The sequence below is a fragment of the Sycon ciliatum genome, chromosome 4 (assembly GCF_964019385.1).
Source record: "Sycon ciliatum chromosome 4, ocSycCili1.1, whole genome shotgun sequence".
Lineage (NCBI taxonomy): Eukaryota > Metazoa > Porifera > Calcarea > Leucosolenida > Sycettidae > Sycon > Sycon ciliatum.
The window spans coordinates 12,004,606-12,022,833 of record NC_088646.1 but is presented as its reverse complement, the minus strand read 5'-3'; the positions used below and the strand labels follow the sequence as shown (position 1 = coordinate 12,022,833).

The 18,228-nt window shown below is 47.8% G+C and overlaps 2 protein-coding genes across 2 annotated transcripts; one reads left to right on the top strand and one right to left on the bottom strand.

Moving 5' to 3' along the window:
- Positions 1–94: 94 nt before the first annotated feature.
- Positions 95–2,009, top strand: LOC135814510 (5-demethoxyubiquinone hydroxylase, mitochondrial-like). The gene has a single exon (XM_065327634.1). It carries the CDS (start codon positions 299–301, stop codon positions 884–886), a length of 588 nt encoding a protein of 195 aa, XP_065183706.1. The 5' UTR covers positions 95–298; the 3' UTR covers positions 887–2,009.
- Positions 2,010–2,645: 636 nt separating this feature from the next.
- On the bottom strand, positions 2,646–18,119 carry LOC135814508 (transient receptor potential cation channel subfamily A member 1 homolog). Its single transcript, XM_065327632.1, has 21 exons — positions 17,866–18,119; positions 16,323–16,497; positions 15,701–15,858; positions 14,787–14,985; positions 14,049–14,269; positions 13,282–13,484; positions 12,238–12,421; positions 11,603–11,710; positions 11,118–11,206; positions 10,842–10,988; positions 9,940–10,051; positions 9,553–9,689; positions 9,079–9,212; positions 8,577–8,702; positions 8,245–8,369; positions 7,305–7,473; positions 6,713–7,026; positions 6,218–6,412; positions 5,755–5,931; positions 4,041–4,295; positions 2,646–3,583 (listed from the first exon to the last, which is right to left on the bottom strand). The coding sequence occupies exons 1-21, from the start codon at positions 17,983–17,985 to the stop codon at positions 3,416–3,418; spliced, it is 3,516 nt and encodes a 1,171-aa protein (XP_065183704.1). The 5' UTR covers positions 17,986–18,119; the 3' UTR covers positions 2,646–3,415.
- Positions 18,120–18,228: the final 109 nt, after the last annotated feature.

The following is an 18,228-nucleotide window of genomic DNA, read 5'->3' as shown; positions in this document are numbered from 1 at the left end:
CCTAGCGCTAGCCTAGCCCTAGGACGGTGGCGGTACCGTGCGCGGGTACCGGGTGCAACATAAGTAGTAAAAATTCCTGTAATTTACTACTCCATGGTAACCCGTATCGCGTGACGCGTGTATGCATGACGTAGTTAATTTTATATCTACGTAATGGAGTGAAACAACGCACCTCAAAATTATTGTTGTTTGTTTGAAAATCAATCAAGAAGAAGAAGAAGATACGTGTGCTCGATTTGGAGAGGACGAGATTGACTGGCAAGATCTCTTTCTTTGTATATCTGGACGAACCTGAACGATGCTACGATGGAGGATATCCCATCGTGCGCTTTCTGTCTCTGGCATGAGAGCTATATCCCAACGTGCACCAAGTAATATTGACAGTTTGATTCGCGTTGACCATGCAGGAGAGTTCGGTGCCGATAGGATTTATGCTGGCCAGCTGGCAGTACTGGGAAAGACTGCCGTTGGCCCAGTCATCAAGGAGATGTGGGAACAGGAGAAAGTGCATTTAGAGCTGTTTGAGAAGTTATCCAGAGAGCACCGCGTCAGGCCAACTGCTCTGATGCCTCTGTGGAACGTGGCTGGCTTTGCGCTGGGTGCTGGTACAGCGTTGCTAGGCTCTGAGGCTGCCATGGCATGTACAGTAGCAGTGGAAGAGGTCATCGGTGATCACTACAACAAACAATTGCGTCATCTAATGGAGAATAATCCCGAGGAGTATCAAGAGCTGAAAGAGATCATCAAGCGGTGTCGGGATGACGAGCTGCATCACCTCGAGACTGGCCTGGAGCACGATGCCGAGAAAGCTCCAGCTTACGAAAGTCTAACGCAGGCCATTAAAGTTGGCTGCCGAGCTGCTATCTGGGTCTCGGAGAGGGTTTGAGCCAGTATGCACACGTGTGAGACTATGAATGGCAATCGTGACTCATCGTCGTCATATACAGTACCTGTGGCCCATAGTTCCAGCTAAGATCTCTTGACTCATCGTCGTCGGATACCTGTGGTCGGTAGACCCAGTTGAGATCGTAGCTAGGTATCAACTGCTTCTGTGGGCACTGGAACGAACCAACTTTTTACTGCAGCATGGTGAGATTGTGCCATACTGAGCTACTCATCCCGGGAGCTACGGTGCCTATGTGGTGTACTCATCACCGCTATGCGAGGCTTGCAATATAATTATGCCGAGAAGACTTGGTCAGGCACAATCAGCCTGCTGCATCAACCATGCCCTGGGTATGATTACCCCAACATTGCCCTGGTTATGGTCAACCCCGTTGGGCGCTACATTCCAGTAGGTCATAACCCGTGCACTGGTTATGACCCAGTGTCAGGCATTGCAGCTGTGCTTCACCAGGGTTTGCTGCTTATGAGCTATGCTCGTGGCACAGAAAATCTGGCTTGGTTCTGTGTGTAATGCTGCGGGCAGGCTGCAGCCACAGCTCAAGTGTCAGTTGCTATGACCCGTGCTGGCTTGAGGGCATGTGAAACCTCTGAAGACGTGATGTCACTGTCGATTTTTCCCTGCCCTGCCTGCCTGACCGTGGGCTGATACATTCAATACGTGGCAGGGAGGGAGTCTTACCGACCACTCCCTGCTACCGTAACTTACTTGCTTATGTTGGATTTTTACTCGATTATAGTTATAGTGACATTGCATAGCATTTTCTGAGTTCACGAAGAATGTACTTCTGCAAGACCTTTGGAAAGTGTTGTGTTCAGCCAATTCACATACATGTAGGCCCAACAGGCATGATGTACAATGCAGTTATCTCCACAGCATCTTCCGTGTGTGTGCGTCATTGTTGGCTCACCATTGCTGGTCTTGCCACCACTAGTATCACTTGCAGACACGTCTATGCACACAGCACTGGAGATTTACAATGGTGTGGACCAGTAAAGTGCTGCTGTATGGTCACTTGTCCTTGCGGGGATCTACTGATACTGTCCACGATATTTGATTCCACAACCGTGTTGCATGAGAGTAATCTAAATGTTCAAAAAGTAAAGTTGTGCACCCATGGGCCATGCATTTGAGTCCTGGTATGGACAGTAGTTGTGTGAGACTGATCGTGTTCAAACTGCATTCCTTGAGTGTTTTGTGGAGCCTATTTTGCAGTGCTCTGAGAGGCACCCTCAAGTACATCTACAGTAGTAGAGTAGTTCTCAGGTTGCACCTGGTACCTCCACACACATAATTATATCCTTTGTGGGGTGTTTGACACCCATGTCTCCTGACACTTTGTATTTGTTTACTTTTGCCCGTAGATCGTTGACAATGCAAGCTGCTCACCAGTAGCCACCAGTCCTTGCAGCACTGCCACTAGTCTACAGTCTACACCAAGACACCTGTGACCTAGTGACCCCAAGCACTATCACGTGACGTGTAGTTACTCCGCACAATACAATGCTGACACTGCTGAAGCATAGCCAGGTGAGCGGAAACGTTTTCTTTCTATGTGCGAGTGATGCACTTGGGTGTGTGGGTGTGTTGGGGGGGGGGGGGGGTAGCTTCTTATGTGTTTGTGTGTGGGTGTGTTGGGGGGGGTAGCTTCTTATGTGTTTGTGTGTGGGTGTGTACATGTGGGCATGCAATCCTGTGCGCGCACGTGCATGCACCACAAACCAAGACAAGCTCACGGAGGTCTGTCATAGTCATCACCGCCACCGCCACTAACACATTGTCTTTGAGTAGCCCTACAGTGCCCCACAACCAGGACAGTGTATGCTGTTACTAGAAGTACCTTCTTGCCTTGGTTCAAACTGAGAAGTTACGGGCAGTATCTAAAGTGTGCCAGCAGATTAAATATTCTCTAAACAGCATCACCGTCGTCACTTCAAAGCTGACATTGGAGAACCACTTTTGCCAACGCAATACATGTACAGTGTATCTTATACTCAGTACTGTGCAAATCTATGAATAGGCCCTGCCCTCATGTTGTCACTTTAAAAATGTGACTTATCCAACAAACAAACAGAGAGTAATGGCTAGCAAGCTTCACATGCATGCCACGTCTAGACAGATCAGAAACTAATCAAATAAAAAAGACATATATAGAGAGAGACTCAAAGCTCATAACTATAAGAGAGCAGTATAGTAATCAACGCTATATTTTCTGCTCAGGTTTGGATAATTCTATCTAATTGTTGTGTGCTTGCGAGCACTGCATTGAAAATACACACCTTTGGGCAGAAGCTAAAGTACAAGAAGATATGCTCGTGATTCGGGAGTTGAACTTTTGTTGCGAGTACAGCTCCCCTTTACTTGATGCACACAATAGCATTACATCATGTAACATGCATGAATAGGTTTATGTCAATGAGCTAAGTAAGTCGCTCAGCATCAGCCTGCACCTGTTCTTAAGCCAGAGACTACTACTACTACCATGGCATGGATTAGCATAGTTCACTAGATCTAGATGTACTCTGCATCGGCCTCCTGCACATCCTGCTGGCGACACAGAGCTCTCACCCAGCCGCGTAGCTCCCGTACCTGCTCCTGGCTGTCTGTGACGTACTTGACCAGGTCCTTCAGTTGTCCTCGCAACTCCCTGTTCTGATCCTCAATTCGGTCCAGTTCACTCTACAAGCAAGCACACACACAGGTACGCCGATGACAGTACAACTAGCCAAGCAAACGACAATAGAAGCACGGCCCAGAATGTTCAATGGGGCCTGCATTTATGCGCTTTATCATTATAATTTATAACTTTTATGTATTTACAAGTATTTATACCGGACCGTTGCCGTGCCAACCCTGCTTGGACAGAGAATGAGCGTAGCAAGAGGGGCCATGTGTGTGTGTGTGTGTGTGTGTGTGTGTGTGTGTGTGTGTGTCTGTGTGTGTGTGTGTGTGTGTGTGTGTGTGTGTGTGTGTGTGTGTGTATACACACGCCCGGCAGCCTAATTGGTAATTTGGTAGGGCACTGTCCTGCCACTGTCCGAGTAAAACGGGGGTGCAAAATCAACACACTACAAGTCTAGTAAGCTAAACATTGAAAACGCTTTGATCGAGGATACCAGGCATTACCAGCACATACTTTTGTTGGGTTGAGTGACTCTTGTATCTTCTCATTGGACAGGCGATCCTCAAACAAGTAGTCCTTGATGCGCGAGCGCAGAGACGGAGGTTCATTCGGAGAGATGGTCAACGACGGGATGTTCAGCCCCAGTTTCTTGTGGAAGTAGAAGGGAAGTCTCCGCTCAATGCTGAGCACCAGGCGCACTTGCATGCTGAGTTGGCTAAGACGTGCATTCTCCTGCACACCTTTGATGTCATCGACAGCCAAACCAACCTAGAATGCACAATGTACGGCGCAAACAGCAATGAACACCATGGCAGGATGATGGTAGAAAAAGGAGAGCCCCATGTTTTTAAAATAAGGTTGGATTTCTGCTTTGAAAAACCTATGACGGTCCACGGTTGCCTGGACAACCATAGAGGTGTGCACTGCGGGCACCGAATGAATCCTAACTTGTAGCCTGTATAGGCACAGTGGGTGATGCTGACACATCAAGGCTATGCTGCATTCAGTGGTTGTATGAGTACAGTGGTGTGTTTTCTGCACATTCATTCTAGCCGGTTTGCCTGTCGGTTGGTGATAGCCTAGTCAGGATTCAGGATAGAACTGAAAGAAAAGAAAAAAGATGACTTGGTAAGCAGGGTCTTAGGGGTCGTCCATAATTATCGAACTTTTTTCACGAAACGAAATAATTTCGTTATGGGATGGGAGGGGGTTGACCAATTTCGTTTCAGAAAACTTCGATACATGTACATGGCCGTAGGAGCAGTGACACACTTGCGACTCTTGTTGTACAGTAAATAGTGGATATAACGTGCCCCTTTGATTTTCGATAATTTATCACTATATCCGGTGCATCACTATAGCCGATTTGCATGTATGACTGACACATGGCACATGACTGTGCATGAAATGATGCGTACACGCTGGAAAAAAACATGAAAAGCAGCCACGTGTACATGTGGCTGCTTACAGCATACAGGGGAGAATTTTCTCTCAATCACGTCTGCTGCCAGATGCATCCAGGCAACACTGGATCAGTTTTGGAAGAAGTGAACTATACTGGAAGAACACTTGTTTTGTGATCAACACTCTTGATCAGTATATGCGATATTTTCCTGTGTATTTGATATGGTTTGCTTCCTGAAGCCCATCACAACAAGCGATATATCGGTATAGCCGATAATAGTGTGTATAGTGATATTTTAGCTGTATTTTTTTGTGATTTGATTTTGATTTTGGCGAGTTCTATCGTTATAGCCGGTATATCGTTACACCCGGTCACTTTATAAACGATACTCACTGTATACACATGTACATGTACATCTCAACATTTTTTACGTTCTGAGGGGGAGGGAGGGAGGGGTTGGGTCTAAACTAAAATAATTCGTTTGGTGACAAAAGTTCGATATTTACGGACGGCCCCTTACTGCATAATTATACGACTTTTAAGTACTTCAAGTATAATGTGTATGTGAGAGTAGCACAGTATCCAAGTACAATGCTTATGTCAGAGTAGCACATTATCTCTGTACCTACAGTACTGTCGAGCGCCAAAGAACGGACAGCCTAGACTTTGACCAAGCACGGCATACCAATGTAATTGTATACACGGTGACTCAACTGTGCATGGACCGTAGTACATGGAAATAAGAACGGTCTAGGCTACAAACATGCCACCCCCAGCTCGTCAGCGACCGACAGTACTGCAGAATAGGATTATGAAACTCACCAGCATGTTCATGAGAATGATGGGCATAATGACCAGGAAGCAGACCCATAGGAAATAGGAGACACCGGGAAACGGTACATCACCGGCCTCGTTATTGAATGTCGAGTCAAACTCAAACTCTCCCGTCATTGACACGGCTGTCTTCAGCAATGCTCGACCAGGGTTGGAGAAAGCAATCTGAAAGGAACATAGTTTAAGATGTATCGTTATGTTGTTGTACAGATGCACACGCGGTGACACATACGAGTGGTCACTGCACGGTCTTGACCTTTCCCTGCGCATACTTTAAAAAACATTTCGGATGCAGAGCGTGACGAGTACCGTTTCTTCTCATTTCACTGAATAACATTGTCGAGGAATTTCAACCCCATTCAGACCTTCATGAACCCCCTTAAACCCACCACCAGCCTTGAGCGGTATGCAGCAGTGCTGGCAGCGTACTGAGAGAATTTTGTTCCCTTACCACTGGTGTAAAGCTGTCTAGCAGCATGAAGAAGGCCAGGCCAAACGCAACCACAAACAGCACAATGACGGCAAGCATCTTGGCGAATGTTGTGAAGACGTGCGAAAACATCACAACGTAGATGCCGAGAATACCGGAGCGACGTTGTAGTGATATGAAAGACAACCAGGCCAGCCATACCGCCACCACGCCAACCTATAAGAACATAATAGCAAGCAACACGATGTGATGATTTAACGACTTGCTTCAGTGTAAAAATCCTGCTTTACAACAACAACAACAACAACAAAGTGAGAATAAAGAATTCAAATTCAAAACAACAACAACAACAGCAGCAGCGATACATCCTACTTCTGAGGTACTGGATGAACAACTTCCTATACCTGCATGCTTCACTCTCATGCTGCTAACATGCACCCCCCCCCCCCCCTTCCCCCAACACACAAACACAAATTACAGTTTGCACACTACTCTGCACAATCATGTGTATATTACCTGCCACTGCCAATTTTCAATGACACATTGCTTCTCATCGCCTTCGAAGTCCCATGCGAATATGACACCAGTGAGATGCGTTACCCAGTCCAACAGATTCTGGGTATCTACATAGGTAGTCGGATTGGCGTACGCTTCCACGAGTTCCGAAAGGAACCGGAAAAAGCTGTACGCTATAATGATGACGCGGCATAGAACGATTGCTCGTTGCTTAGACAATGGACAGTCCAATCCCGGTCGAAAGCTGCCACCATTGCAGTCCGCGCTGGTCGTAGCGTTTGCTGTGGCATTCGTGACAGGGTTCGCGACACAACCTGTACAGGAAATGCAAGGTATAGGATATTTGCACGCACGCACGCACACACACACGCCCACACACACACATACGCCCACACACGCACACGCACGCACACACACACACACACACACACACGCGCATTTATCACAAGGGTGGATCAGCATCACCGGTAAGTCGATAATAATAGACCTCACAAAGTGAAGCACCTCTAGCCACTATCTATCAGCACACTGTACAAGCAGGTATGTTGCTCATCTTCTTTTCCAAACAAGGGCAACGAGCTTAGACACTCACCTGTTCGTGCAGGTTCTGTGGTCAACGCAAATGCAGTGATGAAGGCCAGGTAGATAGAGAAGAGCAGCAGACCGATGAAGTAGAAATAGCGAATGAACTTCTTCCACTTGTAGTCGAGCAGTGTGGAGACCAGCGGGTGAGCGAGCAGCGCCTCACGGTTGCTTTCCACCTGGGCAGTTCAGCAGTACAGTAGGGAATATTGACACAGCGATATACGGAGGCGGCGGGGTACTCTGCCATGACCCGTGTGTCGAGTGCAGATCAATTTATTGAATTAGTATGGCTTGCATTGTAAGCTATTACATGTGCTGGTCTGTGTACAGTGACACTGAGTGGCACAGCGCACTGGTGGCCTGTGTACAGTGACACTGAGCGACACAGCACACTGGTGGCATCTTTTCTTCACTTGCCCATATCATGTAGCACACAGTGCAGACAAGACAAGAGTCAAGGGTTTCCTGTAAAAAGGCGATGATGCCTGTTGGGAATTCCCTAGTAAAATAAGAACAAGAATAAAATAAAACAAGTGAACAGCGGTACATGTAGTGTATTGGTGCATGTATGATAGATCAGTGATGTACAGTCGAATGTCACTTATCCGACCACTTCGGGAATCAGGCATGTTGGATAACTGAATATGTTGGATAACTGATATCATTTTGTATGTGCATATATGGCTGGATTTCACTGATTTATGTACACAATACCCAAATAATTCATGCATATTCCATGCACACATACATGTTAGCATACTTGACCACATCTACTTCAAGTAAATGCATATTACACCGTATAATATACAAAAAAGGTTCTTTTATTTACTGTTGAGTCATAAAATTACCACTCCCGGGCTTGTCGGATAACCAACGTGCTCGGATAACTGGCGTCCGGATAAGTGACATTCGACTGTATAGAGATCACACTGTTATGTTCACATTACCATGACTATGAGTGGGTGGTTGTGGGCACGGTCGGGATTCCAGTCTGTCCACGTCTCCACTTTCTGACCAAAGTCATCCACGTCAGTTTCATCATCACCGTCGGTGGCATCATCGTTGTCATTATCTGCGCATTCCACCAACGGGGGCATATTGCAGCATAGCAAGGTTACTGTAGGATACATTAATTCGGTGTAACGTTCATTTCGGTAACTTCAGTAGAGAAACCAGGCACCAAAATGGCACAAGACTACCTATGCACTGTATATGAATGAAGACGCTGGTTGCCTACGTCTAAGCTATTCCTTTTAGACCGTTGATGCCAGCAGCTTACCTGTGCCTGTCTTTGGTGGTATGTAGTCGATGAACTCATAGTCCATTGTCACCTTGTAGTCAATGCCCTCCACAGGCACATTCTGTGACTCTGCCATGCACTGCGTGAAGACGATCTGAGCAACATCTGAGCACGATCAACAATTCCAGCCAGCAGGGGTCAGCCGATCTGAGAATGACATTCTACAAACTACCAATGCACGCGTCTGTGTGTCCACAGCAGTTTGCCACTTGCTTTTCACTGTAACTGAAAAGTCATTTACCGCGGCCATGGTCCAGAGGCACCAAGCTGTACATGCAGCCGGCTATGCATACACACACACGCACACGCACACACACACACACACACACACACACACACACACACACACACACACACACACACATACACACACACACATACTGGCCATAAACTTCAGTTATCCCAACATGCACATGACTCAAGTTTGTACGCCTATAGCATATACGCTAACAGCACAGGCATGCTACTTCTGCAGGCATACCTGGCATTCGGCGGATGAGCTTCAGGAGAGGCGTGTTCTGGTAGCGGTTCCCTTTCCGCTGCAGCTTGGAACGCGACACATTGCGCAATGCTTCTCTCCAGCGTTCATGGCGCACTAACGCTTCGGCAACCTCCCTTTACAGCACAAGAAATCAAAGCACATACAGATAGAAAGCTCGTGTTAGTACATTGTTTAATTCGTTTGAGAGATGTCAAGCTGTACCTATGAATGAAGCCAAACTGCTTATCGGACTTCTGAGTTAGAGGTCTGGAAACAGTGTCTTGCTATGATGCTACAGATGTCTACGGGATTGAGATAGCAAAAAAACTGGTTGCTTTCAAACACACTTCCCGGGGCAGATCCAAGCTTATCCCCTATTATCCACACCAGGACTGCTCAGGAAAGCCGACACACATAGATGGACGCATTCCACATGTCAGCCACACACACGCACACACTGCATGCACAACTCACTCCTGTTGGTGATCGATGGCCAGATCCAAGCAGTTGCGACCAGTTTTGTCAAAGTGGCTGATATCGGCACCATGGTCCACTAGCAGCAATGCAATCTTCGTGTGCCCAGACCGTGCAGCAATATGCAATGGTGTACGCTACAGCACAGGACCAAACCAACAACACAACACAGCGACAATTCAACACTGGACCACACTTCAAAGTGCATTCGGCACGTGAATTTTACAGTTTTTATTATCCAGAATCCGGAAAGTCGTAGGCAACACAAAAGAGATCAATAGGAGAATCAAAATGTTTCTCTCCCCTGATGGTAGAAGCTACCAATCACACTGGCTTCAAGGTACAACATCAGGCGCGTTGTAAGTCACAAAAATGTCAATAGCTTACATTCTTCTTGTCTTTGGCGTCAACTGGCGCATCGTGCTCCAGCAGCACCTGACAACAGATGCGAGCACCAACGCCAGCAGCGCAGTCAAGCGGTGTCCAACTCTTCGAGTTCCTACAGCAGTGCCAGAGAATCAGACGCAAAACGCATTTCCACGCGTATCTTTTCCTGTTGCTCATACCTGGCACGAGGGAAACATGGATGCAGCGAGTAAGGTTTTTGGCCTTTGACCACTTGAAGTGGTGGGTCCGATCTACTCACCTCCCACTGCTTTAGGAGCTGCAACTGCGCCTTGACCTTTGAGGATGGTGACATTCCTACGGATGCGGAAAACTCGGCCTAACCTGTGAATGTTTCCTGCTGCAATAGGAGGCTGTCACGAGCAGACATGCTCTGGTCAGAGCGGCAGGGGCTATAGCCAAAGTGGCAAAGTGATATAGCATGGTGCCCCCCCCCCCCCTCCTACAATCAATGATATGTAGCCCCTTCAAAATCGAAGGCACCGCTGTTCAATGCACGGTTTCAGCTCCCCTAGCCGGCATGATACATTACCTGCATGCACTCCCTGAAGAAGAAGAGTCTATCCCAGACCAGAGGGCCAGTGGAACAGGTGAATAAATAATAAAGTTAGCACTAGACCTAACTTACAATACCATCATGTAACTGCGTCATGTCATCAATGTCCACAGTAATGTACATGTATCCAATGTCTGCAGCAATGTACATGTCTTTAATGTCTGCAGCAATGTACATGTCTTTAATGTCTGCAGCAATGTACATGTCTTTAATGTCTGCAGCAATGCACATACGTACAAGCATGTATGAGCATTCAGGAGCTCACACAACTGCTACACTTCTAGCCCTGTGGAGCAGCTACAACCCTGGCAGTGCAGTTGACACATACCTCCCATCCACCGCTGCACCCAAGTCCAGGAGAACCTTCACAACCACGTCATGGCCATTCGTGGCTGCAAGATGGAGCGGCTTGTTTCCAGACTCGTCCTCATCTTCCAGTAGTGCCTCGCTTTTCCGGCACAATGCAGAGCATGTCCTGTGTCAGGGAACACACACACATGCACGCGCACACACACACACACATGGACCCCGGCCAATTTACTGGAACGCTACTCATCAAGAGCCACACTGATCCACACCGACTAGCAGCTGCACTGGGACTTACATTGGATGGCCGTTTGCGGCTGCCAAGTGCAGCGGTGTCTTCTCTTCATCATTCCTTGCATCAGGCACAGCTCTGTGGCTTATCAACAGCTAGAAAACACAATACAGAATACACACTCCCCTGGTATGCATGCAGCAGGCTGTGTATGAGAGACATGTGCCAGCCCACTACAGGCGCATAACGTTACAGCGCATGTCGGTATCAATTGGGCTCAACACTCAGACGTAAACATGAGCACATTTCAAAACAATAGATGCAAGACTTGTGCCGACAAACCATGCCTTTCTTGGTGTTTTTGATAGTTGCGCGGCGTGCATTGTGTACAACCGTAGCAAGCCTGTTTGAAAGTTTGGGTGGATATGCGCCCTCTATTCGCAGACTGAGCAGGTTTGTTCCAGAGATACCCACCACATTCACTAATACATTAAAGTCCATGCTGATTAGTGATTACTATTAGTGGTATTTTCTCTATATAACATGTATACCTCTGTCAAATGCAGCGAGCCGAGTGACGCGGACAGGTGGAGGGCTGTGTTACCGAACTGGTCGGCAAGCTGAAGGAAGCTCAGGTAACGCGGATCTTGCGACAGCACCTGCACAGGCACATGTACATATGCATGCACGTGTGCGTGCACACACACACCACACACACACACACACACACACACACACCACACACCTCAGACCTCAGACATGCCCATCGCGGGAGCGATGATAGCGAACAGCTATACATAGCAACTTGTGCTGGGATTACACCATTCAACAGCTTGCAAGGCTGATGAATTGACCGCCACTATTTTTAGCCTGGTATCCACCACACAGCTGTTTGAAGTGACACCACACACACACACACATACACACACACACACACACGCACATACACACAATCATAGGAACACACGGCGCTGCGCATACCAGCATGAGCGAGCCCAACACATTACACTCCAGTACAAGTTCTTGACTGTCCAAAAACAGAGCACAGGAACAGAACACAGCATATCTGTACTGTCTACAGACTGCACATACATATCTGTACTGTCTACAGTCTGTACATACATATCTGTACTGTCTACAGTCTGTACATACATATCTGTACTGTCTACAGTCTGTACATACATACCTGTACTGTCTCAATATGATTTCCCCTGACAGCATGCCAGAAGACCGTCTTCTCCTCATTGTCTTTGTGAGTCACGTTAGCTCCAGCTTCCAGCAAGGCACTGACGGTTCGCTTCTGACCCCAGCTGGCGGCCTTCATCAACGGTGTGTGGCCATCTGCGTTCGCCATGTCTATGTCGGCTCCTCTGTATGGTGAAAGGACAATTATAGTGCACACGCATTGCACGTGAATGAACTTTGATGTCTTTGAACGGATTACGTGCTATCTTATCTATTGCACATGCGCACTGCTTCCATCATCACTCAGACATCGTGTACAGTAAACGGGCCGTAGTATTTTACAGCTTTCAGAAGCCACCACGCTGTCCACACGGAAGCAGGCAGAGGAAAAACCGCACTGGAGTATAAGCCACACTGGAGTATAAGCCACACTGGAGTATAAGCCACACTGACCGCGGTCACCGGAGTATAAACTGTACTGGAGTATAAGCTGCACCCAGATTTTGTTGTAGACCAACGCATATGGCCGATTGGTTTGCAGGCCTGCCTGCGAATCATAAGGTCCCGAGTTCGAGACCCGCGCTGGCAGCAGGGAGCGTGTAAAAAGACTTTTTACGCGTGTTGAACTGCGCCGAAACCCACGGTCAACTGGGTACTCACAGCTCGAGTGAGGATAACAAGGATGCAGTTTACAGGGTTATGGGCCGTTACACGCCCGATTGGTTGAGAGACTCACCTCCTCTCCCCTGACTCACTTGTGAGGTCTGCATTCGCCACTAAGGTGTAAAGGCATAGTGGTGGCCTGCGGAAGCGAAGGCTATAGCTTGTGTGTTTCTGAACATTCAAGTGATGCTAACGCGGATCCCGCGAATATTATATTAGATTTTGTTGTCACGAAATGCAGACGTGTAGCACATTTGACGGGTTCAATTGACCAGTGTAGTATAAGCCGCACCGACTTTTTTTGGGTCAATTATGAGGGATTGAACTGCAGCTTATACTCCGGAATATACGGTGTGTACGCTTGGGAAAGAGTGGTACGTACTCTTTCAGCAAGAACAGCAACACATCCTCACGGTTGAGACGTGCCGCGTCGTGCAGAGGCGTGTTTCCACTCTCGTCGGCTGCATCGATTTCCGCCTTGGCCTCGTTGACGAGGAACGTGACAATCTCCATATGGCCTTTACCCGCAGCAATGTGCAGGGCAGTGTCGCCGGTCAGTGTTGCTGTGTTCGGATTCACTTTGTTCTACGCATAACAACAAGAAGCATTGTTCATGACAATAGTGACAACGGCACAGCGACACCATCAGCAGTATGAGACACAATGATGTCAACAAGATGATCACATTGATAACGTAAACACAATTGGGGCAGTGCACTAGGTAAGGAGATGGAAGAAATGACGGTCTTTGTCTTCAGAGCGGTCCTGGGTCAGGAGAATAGACGAGATAAAGGTATTTGTCTTCTGAGTGATCCTTGGCCAGCTCTGAGTGTTACAGTGGCTGCTCTAGAAGCTAGGACATGTGAAAAGAAATGACACGGTGCGACGGCGGACGCAATTTGCGTACACACGATGAGACCAGTATTCCTGTTGGTGGCCACATTTATTATACAAACAGACGCACATAACACCACCACCGCCGACGCACATAACACCACCGCCGCACATAACATCACCGCCGCACATAACATCACCGCCGCACATAACATCACCGCCACCACCGCCGTCGACGCACATACCACCACCATCACCACCACCACCACCGCCATCGCATAACATGCATGCACTAACACACAGCGATAGGCTTACCACAAACGCAAACTTGACCATTTCAAAGTTGCCATTGTTGACAGCTTCGTGCAGGATAGTGCCACCCTCGCCGTCCACGGCGCCCATCAGACTCTCCAGTGCGAGCGGCTGACTCTTCGTGACATGCTTGGCCATCGCCTTAGCCGTGTCAATGTGGCCTTCACGCGCTGCCAAGTGGATAGGCAGTGAACCAAGCTCGTCCGCATGGAAAGGGTCAGAGCCTGTGTGAACAGGTTTACAGGCATGTGACAGAGGCAGCTATCAGCAGCCTTAGAGTACAAGCCCGAATGCTAGTGTAGTGTGTACATGTGCTTTAGGATCCGATGCATGTACAGTCGTGGCCAAAGAAATCCGAACCGTGAGCCAAAAACCGCGCCTTTGTTTATACGGGGCGCTGCGGCCCTGGGATGGGTTTTGGACCGTGCATGATGTAATTGAAATGGGAACGCGATGCTGCTTTCGACTCGTGGGTTGGCCAGGACTGGAGAAGAGTGATATTGCTGGCTAAGGCCAGGACTGGAGAAGAATGATATTGCTGGCTAAGGCCAGGACTGGAGAAGAATGATATTGCTGGCTAAGGCCAACTGTCATGTGACTGAACTGCAAAGTCAAAAACAAACATGCACGCATGCACACACACACACGCACACACGCATGCACGCACACACGCACACACACATGCACGCACGCGCGCGCGCACACACACACACGCGTGCATGTAGGAGACGTCCTGTGCACCTGCATTCAGAAGTAGCTCCACAAGCTTGATGTTCCCGTGATTGGCGGCCATATGCAGTGGTGTTTGCTGTTGCCTGTCCTCCGCATCAATCTTGAGCCTGCCACCCCACTTTTCCAGCAAGATCTGCACAGTTGTAATATTTCCACGCTGGCATGCATGATGCAGACCCGTCATGCCATAGTTGTCTTCTTCGTTGATCTGTAACAGCAGCAGCAGCAACAGCAGCAAAAACAAGAAAAAATGCCAAAATACTTAACTTGAAAAATAAGACTAATCTAGACTGAACTAATGGCCTGTACTTGGATGTACATGCAAGAGCAATGTTTGCATGTCCGCCTTACCACCGGCTATACAATTGTGTTGCTTAGGAATTATCGTACCATCGAAAAGACGTACATGCTCATCAACTAAACGCTAGAACACAAACAAATGTAACACGCCTTTCCCTAGCATCAAGAATCTACTACTCTTGGTCATAATAACGTTAGTCAGTTAGTAGTGAAACAGTGATGGTACAGTACTGTCGGGCCGAAGAACGGGGGGGGGGGGGGGGGGTCAGGGTTCTAGCCTAGCCTGTTCTCATTTTTAGCGAACACAGCAGTTTCGTTCTTATTCGATGGTACTGTCATACATGTACATTTATGCAGAGTTATGCGTCTGAGTGTGCACTATAGTTTCTGTTACAGTTTCCGTTCTTATCTGCAAAAAATCCAGCCTAGACCGTTCTTAAAAATTAGTGAAATTCTAGCCTGGCCGTTCTTCGGCGCCCGACAGTACTGTATTAGCACGTTGTCTGCACAGACCTGGTGTTTTCACAGGCATGGTGTTGTTTTCACAGGCATGGTGTTTTCACAGGCATGGTGAATTGAAATCAGTACATGTAGTAACACAAATCCAAGCACAGTACACATACCTCCGCGCCATGGTCAATTAGCTTTGTAAGCGTTTGAGCGGCTGACTGCTCTGTGAGGCTAACAGCACTTCCGGCCCTGTCTTCACTCTCCGACTGCCAGCGGCAGATGTAGTGGAACGCAGAAAGCTTATCAGTGTCATCTGAGCGCCGGTTTACATCTGAAACAAGCAGAGCAGTTGCACACATTCGGAAGCAGTACGGACACAGCTGTACAGACGGTAATGCCCACATACACATGCACGGTATTACACCGTAATGGAATACGATGTGGCTTGCAAGATCCCTGGTCCTTCTGGTGGGGCCATGGCACATCCATCCGACCGGGCTGTATTTCGTCATTTACCCAAACAATAGGGCTACTACAGTAACGAACTGCACAGGAATATAGAGGCAGTTTTCAACATGATTGAACTCCTAGTGTAAGTACCGTATTTTCCAAAGTGTAAGCCACACTTTGAAGTTTGAACGCTCAAAATTTCTCCCAAAAAAAGTGCACGGTACACCAAACCATGTACTGTGCACTCGCTCGTATACGGTGCACTCGTCCATGTGCTGCTGTATGTGCATTCACATTGTGATCTTTCAGAAGAATTATCCTACCTAGTAGAAGAACAAGCCATACCTGCGTTGGCCGCTATCAGCAACTCGACAATCTCTGCTTTGTTCAACTTTGATGCGTAGTGCAGAGCGGTCAGGCCGAGCCTATCACGCCCGTTGATGACATGCTTGCGGTTGGGACGTCCACGCACCGAGCGCACAATTTCCTGCACCTGCTCCTGGTTGCCAAGCTTGGTGTACTGCACATGCCAGAGAACACAGAATAGATTAGAACATCCCAAACCATCCTGATACGTGGCATGTGTTATGACACAGTCACTTTTCACATCAGTCAAGTACTTCGAAGTAATACTATTATAATAGGTAGGTTGAAATACGGAAAGATGGCACTACGGTGACTACAGCCTGGAAGACAGGTTGGACCGGCTTAGCGCAGTAAACGTGACTCCATTTCCAGCAGTGTGACATTCACAAATGCACCCGAGTTCACCCCCCCCCCCCCCCTCCCACACACACACTAGCTGATCGTAGCCACTATTTCACCACGTTTACAGACCATGAACTACTTCAGAGTCAGTGGGTACCAGCCGGGGCTGGCGGGCCTGGCACCAATGCCGAAGCCTGTTGTTGTTTATTGTTGTTGTTGTTGTGGCACTAGCATGAACCATGGTTTGCATGCCAGAGGTGCAATTGCAAGTTGTTTTAGAGAGATTAAGATTCACTCGACTTGAACACAAACATGTGTATCTGGGCGCTCAGGTCCAGAACTCACACAGCTTGCATCTTCGCCGACTTTAGTGGTATGAAACGAAGAACTACGTGTGCAAGCGGACCTACACAAGCCTACTGAACAAAATCATCAGCAAGTCAGTGATTATTCATTAGTGCGGGGGAAAGTTGCAAACGAGCGATTGTGAAATAATTTTCGAATACCAACAAAAATGCAAAACGCAAAAAAACTACCCACCCTTGGCCCAAAGCGAGAGCGACCTCACACATGTGTGGTTTCAGGTGCCGCAACTTGTATGACTGGACCTTGCCGGGATTTCACCCCCTACACACGTCCGCTCAATGTGTGTGGTGCGAATCTCTCTACTGTTTTCATCTGGTACATGGTATATCAGATGTTCCTGGGCACATGACATCAATGGCACGACTGTTCAGACTGCATGAATGTCCGTGCGTGCATACCTAAACTGCGTATACATAATGCAACGTGTTGTTGGTTTACAGCATTTAGAAAAATAAAAAAATTATAACATGGTGGTCTCCACCTTATAGCTTGTTATATGCATGCATGCTGTCAACCAACATGTTTCAACAAAACCAGGTTTATCTAGTACCATAATGCAACATGTATCGGCAGTTTCAGGGAAAAGGCCTTCACAATCACAATGATAATCACTGAGTGTATGTAGGAGTAAGTGGGCAACGTACATGCATAATTGCAATAATGTTGCATTTTCTTTTCGTCATGTCCGTGCACCCCGTTGCGTCTCTCGCATGCATTCAACTAAATTGCACAACATTCCCTAATAACCTAGGTCTAGCGCGAGGAAGCCAAGTCCGGCTATGGATCCCACTTCCCCAGCCTTCCTACATAGTACCTTGATCAGTCGGGCTACGTTCTGGCGATTCTCGATGGCCAGCCGCCTCAGAGGAATATGTGTGCCCATGGCCGCATCCGAGCCCAGGCGAATGGAGCGGTTGGCTCCTGGGATAGGCATACCTGCGCGTGCGTGTCTACCACCTTCCTAAAAAAACGAACAGCATCGTCCAGATGGACGAAATACTGCAGAATCCGAATGTCCAAGAATGCAAGATTGTTTGATTGCTTGCAATCCACCCAGTTTATCAGCGTGCAGCACCAGTTTCCCACCGGTCACCGCCTCTACTCGACTTCGCTCCTTTATCATGTACAGCTAGCTAGCTGCTAGTGTAGCGAGATGTCAGAAATCAGATGTACCAGG

Coding starts and splice junctions, on each gene's coding strand:
- LOC135814510 (XM_065327634.1), top strand. CDS start 299: ATGCTACGATGGAGGATATCCCATCGTGCGCTTTCTGTCTCTGGCATG.
- LOC135814508 (XM_065327632.1), bottom strand. CDS start 17,985: ATGCCTATCCCAGGAGCCAACCGCTCCATTCGCCTGGGCTCGGATGCG. Junction 8,370..8,576: donor ACCACCAAAGACAGGCACAG/GTAAGCTGCTGG, acceptor TGGAATGCGCAG/ATAATGACAACGATGATGCC. Junction 3,584..4,040: donor AGTCACTCAACCCAACAAAA/GTATGTGCTGGT, acceptor GCTTGCTTGTAG/AGTGAACTGGACCGAATTGA.